Source organism: Gaeumannomyces tritici, assembly GCF_000145635.1.
Source record: "Gaeumannomyces tritici R3-111a-1 unplaced genomic scaffold supercont2.4, whole genome shotgun sequence".
NCBI lineage: Eukaryota > Fungi > Ascomycota > Sordariomycetes > Magnaporthales > Magnaporthaceae > Gaeumannomyces > Gaeumannomyces tritici.
Window position 1 is genome coordinate 2,501,192 of NW_008804548.1, and position 12,245 is coordinate 2,513,436.

Below are 12,245 nucleotides of genomic sequence, written 5' to 3' on the forward strand. Positions count from 1 at the left end.
TTTTTTAACTTTTTTTTTTAGTACAATGCTTTTTTTTTTCGATCGTTACTTTTTTATTGCATTGCTTCCGGTTAATTTTTATTGCTTTAATTTTTTTTAGCGCGCTTTTTATTTCCGGCGTTTGGTTGCACCTTCTTTTTTTTCGTTTCCGGCCATTTTTAATTTTACTTTTAATTTTAATCGGTTGCAATGCTAATTAACGGTTTTCCTTAAAAAAAAAGCACGGCCAAAGCTAATTTTGCCAAACGCGTTGGCCGCGGCGGTAACGGCGTTCGTAATAATGGTTAAGCGGTAATTATTGCTTTTTCTTTTCCCAATTCCATTGTTTTTAACGCTTTTTTTGCCCGGCCCGCTTTTTATGCTTTCCCGGTAAAAGTGCTTAATAATAATAACGGTTTTGTTAGCGCTAGCAATAATAACGGCGGCAACGCGCGGGTTAACGCTAATTATATGGTTCGTTTTTTTTTATTTTTTTGCCGTTAAATCGTTTTTATTTTTTTATTTTAATTTAATTTTTTCGTTTAATAATATAAATTTATAACCCGCAAAGCGATAAACGTTTTAACGGAAATCCTTAAAAGCACTTTGCTTTATTATCGAATAACGTAAATGTTTTTTTCGTTTTTTTCCCGTTTGCGCTTTGGCTAATTATTTAATTTTGCGCGTAATATTTACGTAAATTGCATTGGTTATTTGCTTAATAATTTGGGTAAAAAATAAAACGGGAAAAAGCGGTTTGGCAAAATTGCGGTTTGTTATTTTAAAATTGGTTCGTTTTTTTTGTAATTCCGGGTAATTTTTTTATTTGTTAATTTGCTGGTTTTTCCAAATACAAACGCATTGTTTTATTGTTTTTATGCTAATCGAAATATTTGGTATAATACGGTAAATCGTTTTTTCCTTTTTTTTTCCGTTATTTAACCGGGTCGTTAACGTATTTTTTTTTAGCTTTACCCCGTTGCTATTAAAAAAGTTCGTATTGCGGCCGTACTTTTTGCTAAATATTACCAATCGCTTTCCAAAATTAAAAATATGCGCGATTTTGGATTAAATAATTGCCGCAAATATTTAATAAATTATTTTAATTTTATCGGCTTTTTATGCTTTATCGGTTCGTTAACGGTATAATGCAATGTTAAACGGTTTATAACGTATTGGTTGCTAAGGTTTACACGTTCCGGCGTGCTAATAAAAACGGGCTTAACAAATTTGGGGTGCTTACCGGTATTGGTTTTGCTTTTAACCGTTTCCGGATGCTTTCCCTTTTTGGCGCTATGGTTTTTATAAGTGCCGGTATTGCTGGTTTGGAGCTCGTACGGTCCCTTTCCGGCAATATGGTATTAATGCTTTAAACCTTTGTTTTTTACGCTTCGAAAGCTTTTAACGCTTTATTGCGTGCTAACGATGCTACGGAAATTGCTAACAATTTAAAGGTTAAAAAGTTCGCTTTTGCGCAAGCTTAGCAATTGGTAAATGCCGGTCCCTTTTTGGTAATAATATTGTTTTCGTTGTTTTTGCACTTTTTAATTTATGTAAGTAATTAAATATGGCGGTTGTAAAATAAAATAATAATAAAAATAATTTAGCGTTTTTTAACCGGGTGCTGGAAATAGCGCGGGAAAGAATCCGCATGCGCTAAAATATGTAAAGCAGCAATTTGTTCCCGAACTTATTGCTAAATATTGCTAGGTATGGTTGGGCGTATAATCGTAGCTTTTTTATATTGGGTTAATAATTAAAATAATTATATCCGGTTATTAATTTAGCGTTAGGTTATTTATTTGGGGCGGTTTGTTTTTTTGGTATTTGCGTTTTTAATCGGTCGTTTTTTTTTACCACTTTAAAATCGTTAAATTTGCTTGTTTTAATTGCCAAACGTGCTGTTAATAAAAAAGGGGGGGGCAAAAGGGGGCCGTTCTAATCCGTATCGATTCCGGTAATAATGCTTGTTTTTTATTGCTATCGTTCGAAATATGCTTTGCGGTAATTTATATTTTCTTAGCCCGAATTTATTTTCCATTTAATATAAAAAGGGCATTTAACAAATAAATAAAATGCTATTTCCCGTTGCCCGGTTTTATACGGGCAACGGGGCGTATGCACGTCGAAAACGTTTTTATTCCAAAAAAACGCTTTTAATTCCAGTTTTTCCGTTTTTAATTAAATAATTATCGCGCTTTGGGCTTTGGTAAATTTTTGGTATGCTTTTAGCATTAAACCGTCGAAATTAAATTTATTTGCGGGGGTTGCGGGCCGAAATGGGTTTGCTTTTGTTGCTATAGCGCAAATTTTTTTGCATTTAGCGTTTTATTTAATTTTAAACCATTTTTTTCTTTTTTTTTTTTTGCTTTTAATCCGTTAATTTTTATGCTTTAGCATTAACTTTCGTTCTGGTTGCTTTTTGGGTGGTTACCGGGGCGGGGCCGGGTTTAAATCCAAAAGGTTCCAACGGGTTCCATTTTTGCGCTTACCGGTTTTTGCTTGCTAGGTTAAATGGGTATGGTACTTTTATTTTTTTACAATGTTTTAATTATCGAAAATATTGTTGCACTTTATCGATACCGGTTCGGATTACGTTTTTTATTTTAAATTTTTCCCATTTTCTTTTTGCTTTTAATACCTTTTCGTTTAAGTACAAATTAATTGGAAAGGTAAAGCATTTAATTTTAAAATTGGCTAGCGAAATGGTTTTATAAGCCCCGGCAATGGTTTTTAAATACGCGCGCTATTTTTTTTAAAATTATTTAACGGCGCTTTTAAAGCGGCCCGTTGCCGGTATGGCTATATAAAAGGCTGTTGCGCCGTATGCCAAAACCGTACGGTACATTACGTTATAAAAAAGCTTTCTTTTTGCAAACGTATTGCTTTACGTTAACGAAATAAATTAAATAAATGCTAATTATTGCTTTTTTTGCTTACTTTTTGCTTTTTTTATATATTTTTTAAAATTAAAACGGGCGTTTAGCCAAACCCCAAAAAATTTAGCCGTTTGGTTAAAAATTACCGTTATATCGCCAAATTAAACTACGGGCAAATTTTCGTTTTTGCTAAAATGAATTAATTTGGTTTTGGTGCTATTAAATTTTATGCCGTATTTGGTTGCCCATACTTTGCATTTTAGCCAAATTGCTTCCAAAAAACGGGCCGTATCCTTTACGGTATTTTTTATTGCTAATAAGTTAATGTCGTTAGCAAAGCCGGTAACGAAAATCTTTGGAATGTTTTTAAAGTTTTTATATAATAATGCAATATATATAATAAAAAATATAAAAAATAAAAGGAAGCTTTAAAAAATTCCGGTTCGAATTGGAATTGGGTTCGAAATGTTGCCGTTAAATTGCAAAATGGCCGTTTTATTTGCTAACCACCCTTTTACCCATTTTACAATTGGTAAGGGGAAGCCGTATTTTTTTAACGTATTTAGCAATTAAAAGTAATTAACGGTATCGAATGCTCCGGATAAGTTAAATTATAACAATAACGCGATAACGCCGTGGTTTTATATTGCAATTACCGCTTTCATTACTTTTTAAATTACCAATTTCGTGCTTTTAACCCGTCGGTTGCCCATTTGGCCGTTAAAAAAAATGCTTTTTTTTTTCGCTTCGTTAGCAATTCGTTTCGTTATAATTAATTTAATAACCTTTAAAATTAATAATAATAAAGCAATAAGTTTCCATTCCCCGGTTTGTTTTTTTTTCGGTAATTTTATTTGGTTTGGGTAATATTACCGTAAAGGCTTTTTTAAAACGCTTCGGGAAATAATTTGTAGCGATTGTTGCGTTGGTAAATTTCGCGATAACGGTTGCGCCCGGCAATTTAGCGGCTTTAAATAGCCCGTTCGGGAAATGGTTTTAGCCCGTAACTTTTTACGGTTTGGTACGGCCCGTTGCTTCCATAATATTTTGCGGGGTAACAAAAACGGGCATTTGGAAAGGGTTTGGGAAAAAATGGTCCGGAAATTCGGTTTTGCTAATATTAAAAATGTTAATTAGCGGGTTTAAAAAAAATTTAAATAACAAAATTTCGGCTTTTTTTTGGTAATTGCAAAGCGTGTTCGGGTTTTTTCCGGTTTTAATTAAATTCGGTAACCAATCCGGGTTTTTTTTTTAAAAGCTTTTTAAACGGGCCCATTTTTTGAATTTTTAAAATGCGCCGTTTTTTTTGGTATTTTGTCCCGTTGCAAAAACAACGTTTTTTTAATAATTAAATATTGTTTGGCGTTTTTTTTTAATAAATGCTTTATTCGCGGTTTTGTGCGCTTTTTATGCTGCTTGCGTTTTGTTTTTAGTAAAAGCGCGTTGCAAACGGTTCGTTTCCTTACGGAAATCGTTAAATTTTTATATCCAATAAAAAGCGCGTTTGCTAAAAAGGCTTGGTTTTTATTGGGGGGCTAATTGGTTAACGAATTGGGTTAATTGTTGCATTAATTTATTGGTTTTTTTATTTATAATTTTAACGTTATGCATATCCCCGGTTATTATTAATTTGCTGGCCATTTCGGCTTTAGCTTTCGCCAATTTTTTTATTAATTTAACGTTTTTTCATTTCCAACCTTTAATTTGTCGAAATTAAAATTGTTGCGGTCTAAAAAAAAACGCGAAGTACTTGGGATAAATGGTTGGACCTTTTTATCGTATTGTTTTATTTTAAATATTCCATTTTAAATTGTTGCGTTATTTAAGCGTAATTAATTGTACTATTTTTTTCTTTTCGTTTTTTTTTTGTAACCTTTCCGTAAAGCGTTGCCAATCCAAATTGTTTGCGGCGTGCTAATTCCAAAAAGGTTTTGCTTTTTGCGTTGTATTTATTATATAAATTCCAAATTGGGTGGTAAAGGTTAAAATTGCTTGTAAGGATTGTATGCTTTTGGGTTAAGTAAATAACGATTATGGTAAAAGGCGTTGCTTAATTAAAGCTTGCTTTAGGATTTAAAAAATATATTAAATATATTTTTAATAGGCTTTCCGGCGTAATAATTATAATTAAAGCCCAATCGTAACCGTACCGGGCGGTTTATAATTTGGAAACGAAACGGTTGTGTACGTAAAGTGCTGCGTTAGAATTAAATTTTTGGTAATAAATAAGTTTGTAATTGCAACTTTACGGTTTTAAAAAGTTCCCGTGCTGGTTGCGCTCCGGCTTTTAAATGGTTAAAATGTTATATTATTTATTGTTATAAAAAGGAAAATTGCCTTTTTTTTTGCCTTTTTTTATATTTTAATATAATATGTTTAATTTTATACGTTGCTATTATCGTTAATTAATTAGTTAAAAGTAAACGTAATTCCGGTTGCAAAAAGGTTAAACGGTACCGGTATAAGGCCGAATTGGGTTGGTTAGGATGCAAACGGTTAAAGTAAAGGTAAATCGGGGGAAAAAAAAAGGGCTTTATGGTTTGGCGCATTAGCAAGGTTAAAATTGGTAACCGCGGTATTGCTAAATACCGTTGGGTCGTTAACGGCTTAGCATTCGTTTGTTCCCTTTATTCCCGTTATTTTATTAAAGCCGAAAAAGGCAAAGTTTGGGTTTATAAAGTACTGGTTTATCCTAAAAACGGATTTAAAAAAGCTTAACGTTTTTTTGTTGCGGGATTTTCGTAATTTGCTTATTTATCCTTTAGCTAAAATTTTTTTTTTTGCTTTCGTTATTTTTAATAAAAAACCATCCCGTTTGCATTTTATTAGCAATTTTAAATTAAACAAATCGTCTTTTTCCTGTAACGGCTGGGGGGGGGGCTGGGTAAAAAACGGATAAATGCAAAAAGCGGGAAAATGTGGACGGCAAAATGGCTTATTTAATCCGGTCGGGGTACGCGTTCGTTCCCCATTTCCAAGGCAAATTGTTTCGGCCGGTTTAAAAATGTATTTTTGGCCTTTTTAATTTTTTTTTTGCTACGGGGCATTTTTGTTAAAAGGCCGGGTGGTTGCTTTCGCAATTGCAGCATTTCGGTTCGCTTTTTTTTGCAATAAATTAATTCCCGTACAACGGGCACAAAAATTCCCCGGCTTTGCCGTTGCTATGCAATAGCCCGGCGCAATGCGGGCAACGGGCCGCTTCTTTGCAAAATTTTAATTTATATCCTTACCCGTAGCATTTGTAGCATTGGGCGGTTTTTGCTCCCGTTGCAAACGGTTTAACGTTAAGGATTTTGCTTTTAAATACAAAGCCGTTATTGTATGCGGTTTAAGCTACAACGGGGGATATAATCCTAACCAATACCGTAGCGTATTTTTCCGGTTGCCGGGCGTTCCATATATGGATGGAATTAATTTTAACCCCGATATTATGCGCTTTAAATTCGTGCAATAAAATATTGTTATTATTGGTTGCGTTTTATCGAATGCTTTTAATTATAACGTTATAAATTTGGGTTTGGTATATTGCTTTGCTGCTAAATACTTTAATAACTTACGCGGTATTTTTCGTATATTTAACGGCGGTTATATAAAATAAAATTATTACGTTACCGCTGGAAAATTTGCGCGTTACTTTTACGTTATTGCCAAATTTTTTAATTAATGTAATGGTAATTTTAACGGGTATGCAATTTGCGATTTTAAAAAAAACGTTTTTGGTTAAAATGGTAATTTTGCGTTCGGTACGCGCGAAAATATATTTCGGGGGGGGGGGGGGGGGGGGCTAGTATTAAAAAATGCGTAAAAGCGGATTGTAAGCGGGTAATTGCCGGCTTAACCGCTTTACGGCAAACCGGTTGCCAAAACCGAAGCGTAATTGGTGGTTTGCTTGCGGGCGTTGCGTATTTTAACGATAATTTCGTTTTTTATAATGCGAAAATGGTTGGGCATATAGTTGCGATAATTGCGAAACCGCGTTTCGAACGCGTTTGTTACGGCTTTAATTTATTCCTTTACAATTTTAAGCATTAATTCGGTACTGCCGGGGGGCACAAAAAGCTTTAATGTTTTAATTAATTGGTTTTTTAAATTTGCAATGCGGGTACGCGTTGGGAAAGGGTTGGGGGCGTTGGTTATGGTGGTATTGTTACTGGCTTCGGGGCGGTCGGTAACCGTTCCGCCGCCTTTGGGGCTGCTAGCGCTGCCAGCAACCGCGCCGTAAGCGCGCTCGCGCGCGGACATACGTCCGGTGGCGAGCCGGAAGCGAAAAGTTTAAATTTAATGTTAGATTTGCTATATTTAATGGCGTTTTCCCGTCGCGAGGTCGGGAAGGCAAAAGCGGGTTTTTTAAACATTTTTTTACTAAAAGCAAAAGAATATTGGCTATTTTTGCTAGCTTTTTTTTTCGTACAGCAATATACGTACTTTTCAAATTTAAAATTTAAGCCGAACCAATTTATTAACGGCGTATTCGGTATTAAATAATTAAAAAACGGCAAAAAAAATTTATTAAAATTTTGTATGCAAATTCGGGTTAAATTAATTTTACGAATTATTAATTTTAAGCAAATAATGCAATTTACCGCGCCGTAACGAACTTTAAAAAAGATTAGCGCAAAGCCGCAAAAGATATAAAAAAGGATATTTATAAACAACAAGCTTGCTACTGGTTTAACACCGTTACGGAAGCGCAACGCTAAAAAGGTGGTACGCAAGCGCAAAGTTTTCCCCTTTAAGCACAACTTAAAGGTTTTTCCCCACGCACACACCATGTAGCAGCACTAAGGTTTTCTTCCATAAACATAACAGCGTATAAATATACATATACATATATAATAACAAGCTTTGCAATAATTTAAATTTCCCGCTACCGTTAAAAAGGCGAAGCAAGCTTTTTAAAGCTATTTTTTTTTAAAAAAAAAGGTATAATAAGCGCGTAACGAGCGCGTAACCGTTAAATAAAATACTGGGGAAAAGCTAAAAATGCGTTAAAAACGTGCTATTACCAAAAGGATTATTAAAAAGGTTACGAGGTTGCAAAAGCTAAAAAAGGAAATTTTACAATTATTGCTATTAATATTGTTATTATTATTGCTAGTAATAATTTTGGCTGGATTAAAAAAAAGAATTAAGAAAAAAAAGAATCGGTAAAAGCTACAATATATTGGAACGGAAGTAAGCCGCAAAAAGAAAAACGACAGGTAAGCACAAAAATTGCACGGAACCGTTTGGATTAACGTGCATTTAATAACGCGACTTACACGCAACATCCGAACCGACCTTATAACCGGATTACGATATTACGCTTTAACTAATATATTTTTTTTACTAACCGTTGGAAGTGCGGGAATAAACCATACTACAGTCCTACAAAAGTAATTTGGATAAAAACGTAGTTTCTTACCAAAACTTACAGCGTTCGAAAGCAAATAAAACAGCTAAATAAAATAGTAAAAATAAACCAAAAAATAAATTTTAATAATAAACTATAGAGCCTTTAACATATATTTTTTAACCTTTTTAAAGTATCGTATGCTTTTGGTAAATACGTTAAAGTTGGAACGTTAAAATGCATCCGCTATAAATGGATTTACCACCCTTAAATAGCGCTGTAGCGAAAATTTTAATTTTTTTAATTTGGTATGCGCTATAATTTAAATTTCTAATTTTTAAATAATTTATATATATATATATTTATACTCTGTTTTGTTTATAAAAAAAACCTCAGTGCTATTGCTAAGTGTTGCGTGGGGAAAACCCTTGGGTTTGGCCTAAAGAGGAAAACCTTGCGCTTACGAACCGGTGCCGGGTCGGTGTTAAACCGCCGGCTTCGTTTATTGTAATTCGTTCGATTGCTAATAAATGCTCCGGCAAAAAAGCGTTTTCGTGCCCCCGGCCAAAAGGGTGTAATGGTAAAGTAAAAGTAAAGGCTAACATATGGAAAAATTATAAAAAAAACGTATAAAAAATGTAGCTTTAAAAAAGCGCCATTGCTTTAGGGTGGCTTCGGCGATCGCCGTTAATAAGCGAAAGTTTAGCCAGCCGGGTAATTATTGCGTGGGGCTAACGCTCCGCGCTTTCCGGCCCCGCGTCGTACTTTCGGGTACGGTTCGTATCCGGTATAGTATAGCTTATTTTTTATCGTTATTTTTTTTATGTAATTAAATATTGGTAATCGTTTTTATCGACGTTTTTGTGCGTATTTTTGTTAGCCCGGTGCCTGGTTGCTTCCGTTAAGGTGGCGGTGCTTTTTGTATTTGCTATTCGGGTGCTTGTAGCTTTGTTAGGGGTAGGTAATTATGTTTAAAAAGTAATCGTGCCTTTTTTCGCCGGCGTGGTAGCTCCGGGCGGGTCCGGAAAGGTTGTTCCTTCGCCGGTGCCTTCCTTTTGCTTTGCTTGCTTTTTTTCCTTTTTTCCTTTTTTTTTTCCTTTTCCTTTTTTTTTTTACCTTTTTTTCCAACTTTTTTCTTTTTTTGGTGCAATGCTTTTTTTTTTAACCGTTACCTTTTTATCGCATCGCTCCCGGTTAATTTTTATCGCTCCAATTTCCTCCAGCGCGCTTTTTATTTCCGGCGCCTAGCTGTACCTTCCTTTTTTTCGCTTCCGGCCATTCCCAATTTTACTTTTAATTTTAATCGGTCGCAATGCCAGCTAGCGGCTTTCCCTAAAAGAAAGGCACGGCCAAAGCCAGTCCTGCCAAGCGCGTTGGCCGCGGCGGTGGCGGCGCTCGTGGTGGTGGTCGGGCGGCAGCTGCTGCTCCTCCTTCTCCCGATCCCGTCGCTCCTGACGCTCCTCCTGCCCGGCCCGCTCCCATTTTTAAATAATTTAAAATTAACTTGTATACTAATAAGAATTCCAAATTTGTAAATGCATTTCGAGTTTTTATTTTAGCATTTTTTTTCTAATTTAATACGGCGTTTGGAATGTATTAACTTTTGTATGTAGCTTGGTGGTGTGTATTTAAACTACTTTGGTAAGGCTTTACCAATACATTACTTACAAAGAAAACGCGCAGTCGCAAAAACCTCGAAGGGAAAGAGTTTTTACTTAGCTTTACACCAAATAGCTATCGGTTAAAGGTACGGTTTTTACCTTTATTTAATTAACCCGATCTGTAAAGCTCTTTATAAGCTATATAGCTCGAAAAGGGTAAATAAATATATATATATATATATTTAATTTAAAAATTTACCGGGTTATTTTTAAAGCTTTATATTAAAAAATTAAAGCTTCGGGTATTTTTTTGCTATTAAAAAAACCAAGTTTTATTAATATTACTTAACGGTAAAATGCAAAAAGAGCAAAACGAATTAATAAAAGCAGTAATAACCGGTTTAAACGGGGGAAACCCGGCTTTATTACGTTTAGTAATTTAAAATATAAACGCAAAATTATTACCTTTAGTTAGCGTTTTCGGTTAACTATTTAATTACAAAAATACAATTAATAAACCGGAGTTTTTAATTAAATGTAAATATTATTGCAACAATAAATAAATTGTATTTACACGGCTGCAATAAATACCAAAGGCTTCGCCGTTGCAAAAATAATATTATCGAACTTAAAAAGCTTAATGCTAGCGCTTTCCGTACGTAATAACCTTCCGGTAATACTTAATAATTTAAGCAATAACGGGAATATACATTTTATTAATTTAATACAACTAGCTTTAAAATTAAACAAGAAAATGTATTTAATAATTGTACAAATTAACAAAATTTTTTTTTAGCCATTTTACGAAATAAGCTTGTAAAATAGCGGGTTAATGGAAAATTAAGGGTTTGTGCCCCTTTTTTTTAGGAAAGGGTTAAAAAGGCAAAACTAAAACAATAATACAATTAACCCTTACACCCTCTCTTACAATAACATGCCGTCTCTAACACACAACCGAGAATTTAAAATGAATAATACATTTTCGCACAGCCTTTCCTAACTTTGTGGAAGCTGGAATGCTCCTTCTCACCCCGCCCCGGCCTCCGAGCTGGAAAATGGCTTTGCTCACTTCCACTTTAACCTGGAGCAGGACCTTCGCCTCCAGGCTTCTACTTCTAACCGGCTCTAGGACTTGGGAAAAATCTAAGACCAAGCGCACTCGCCAGAAGCAGGATCTAGGTCAGACAGATGCGCTCCTTAGCGCCGAAGAAAATGTTGCCGTCGTTCATATTAACGCTCCAAAGATCGAGAACCGAAAGGTTCCGACGCATATCGCCATCCTTCAGGATAGCGTCTACCACTTGGGCATCTCTCCCATCTCCCGCCCCGTCGTGTCGACCTATGTCCCCACGGCCATCAACATGTTCACTATGCTGTACTACACGAGTGACCAGTTGGCAGAGAATCCCCATCTGCATGAACGTCTGCCAGAGTTCTTCTCCCCGGCCCTCAACCTATATTACTCGCACGCGGTGTACTTCCAGATCCTGCGCGCTCGTGCAGCCGCTGGTTCCGTTGTGCTCACTCGTACTGAGAAGCGAATCATAATTAACTACGAACGCATTGCACCCACTGAGTCCTGGCCCATCGCCGTTCCCCTGATCGGATTCGTGGCCTTGGGAGCTTATAGGCCTAGTGACCCCTACTACTCCTCCTGGGTCGTCCCGACCTTCCCTGACCTCTCCAAGTTTGGCGAAGGCAACGGCCTCAAGGACCTCCATCCTGTGACTAGAATGCTGCGCCTCCCGCTCGTCCCGGCCTATCAGAAGCTGGGTTACATGTACGCCAATAGTCTCACATGTTACCACGATGGCGCCCTCACCCCATCCAGCGACCAGCCTTTCGTCGGAATCCACCCCAATGCCGACGTCGACGCGGTCCATTGTCTCACTCTCAACACCTGTTGGAACCTGCCCTCAGAGGCTAGCCAAGATTATGCCAATATCAAGACCACGGTCAAGCAGAAGCGCCTTCGCCGCCAGGGAATCCCTGATGTACCAAATAACAATACCTTGAAAACGACTGAACGTTTCCTCGGCTTCGACTCCGGCACATCCTTTGACTGGATGAAGCATTGCTTATTATGGCAAGGGTTACGAACCAGCTTTGCCCTGATTCGACCAACCTCGCCGCCATCCCACCCACCACGACTCTGGGTTGATCTCACCGTTGATTTCTATGGCTTCTCGAAAACAGACAGAGGCATGGCCGATGCCAAACTGGGAGTCGCTACGGCGACCAATGCTGAGTTCAGCGATGGCTACTTCCCCAAAGGTGTGTCGAACGCCAACTCTTCCCGGTCTGGCCCGTTCTTTGCCGCCCCCTTCCTGAGTGAAGGAGCAGACGAAGCCGACTTGGCTCGCAGCTACCCAATTTCGCCTTCGAAGAACTTCGACCACACCGGTGGGCAGAACCGATATATTCCCTCGTTCTGCCTACCTCGCACGAGCGATT

General features: G+C 36.7%; 3 protein-coding genes across 3 annotated transcripts in view; 2 read left to right on the forward strand and 1 right to left on the reverse strand.

Moving 5' to 3' along the window:
- Positions 1 to 1,168: 1,168 nt before the first annotated feature.
- GGTG_08244 (hypothetical protein) lies at positions 1,169 to 1,635 on the reverse strand (the record flags this gene model as incomplete). The annotated part of the gene is made up of 3 exons (XM_009226083.1): positions 1,169 to 1,322; positions 1,368 to 1,398; positions 1,521 to 1,635. Coding segments are annotated over 3 exons (300 nt in total), but the record flags the coding sequence as incomplete, so codon positions are not given.
- Positions 1,636 to 6,655: 5,020 nt separating this feature from the next.
- On the forward strand, positions 6,656 to 7,343 carry GGTG_08245 (hypothetical protein; the record flags this gene model as incomplete). The annotated part of the gene is made up of 3 exons (XM_009226084.1): positions 6,656 to 6,672; positions 6,977 to 7,076; positions 7,272 to 7,343. 3 exons carry the CDS (start codon positions 6,656 to 6,658, stop codon positions 7,341 to 7,343), a joined length of 189 nt encoding a protein of 62 aa, XP_009224348.1.
- A 3,503-nt stretch (positions 7,344 to 10,846) lies between these two features.
- Positions 10,847 to 12,245, forward strand: part of GGTG_08246 (hypothetical protein) — a gene marked incomplete at both ends in the record, with an annotated part of 2,078 nt that continues 679 nt past the window's right edge. Inside the window, one exon of the mRNA XM_009226085.1 lies at positions 10,847 to 12,194. Coding sequence (XP_009224349.1) covers positions 10,847 to 12,194 — 1,348 coding nt within the window. The remainder of the gene's footprint in view (positions 12,195 to 12,245) is intronic.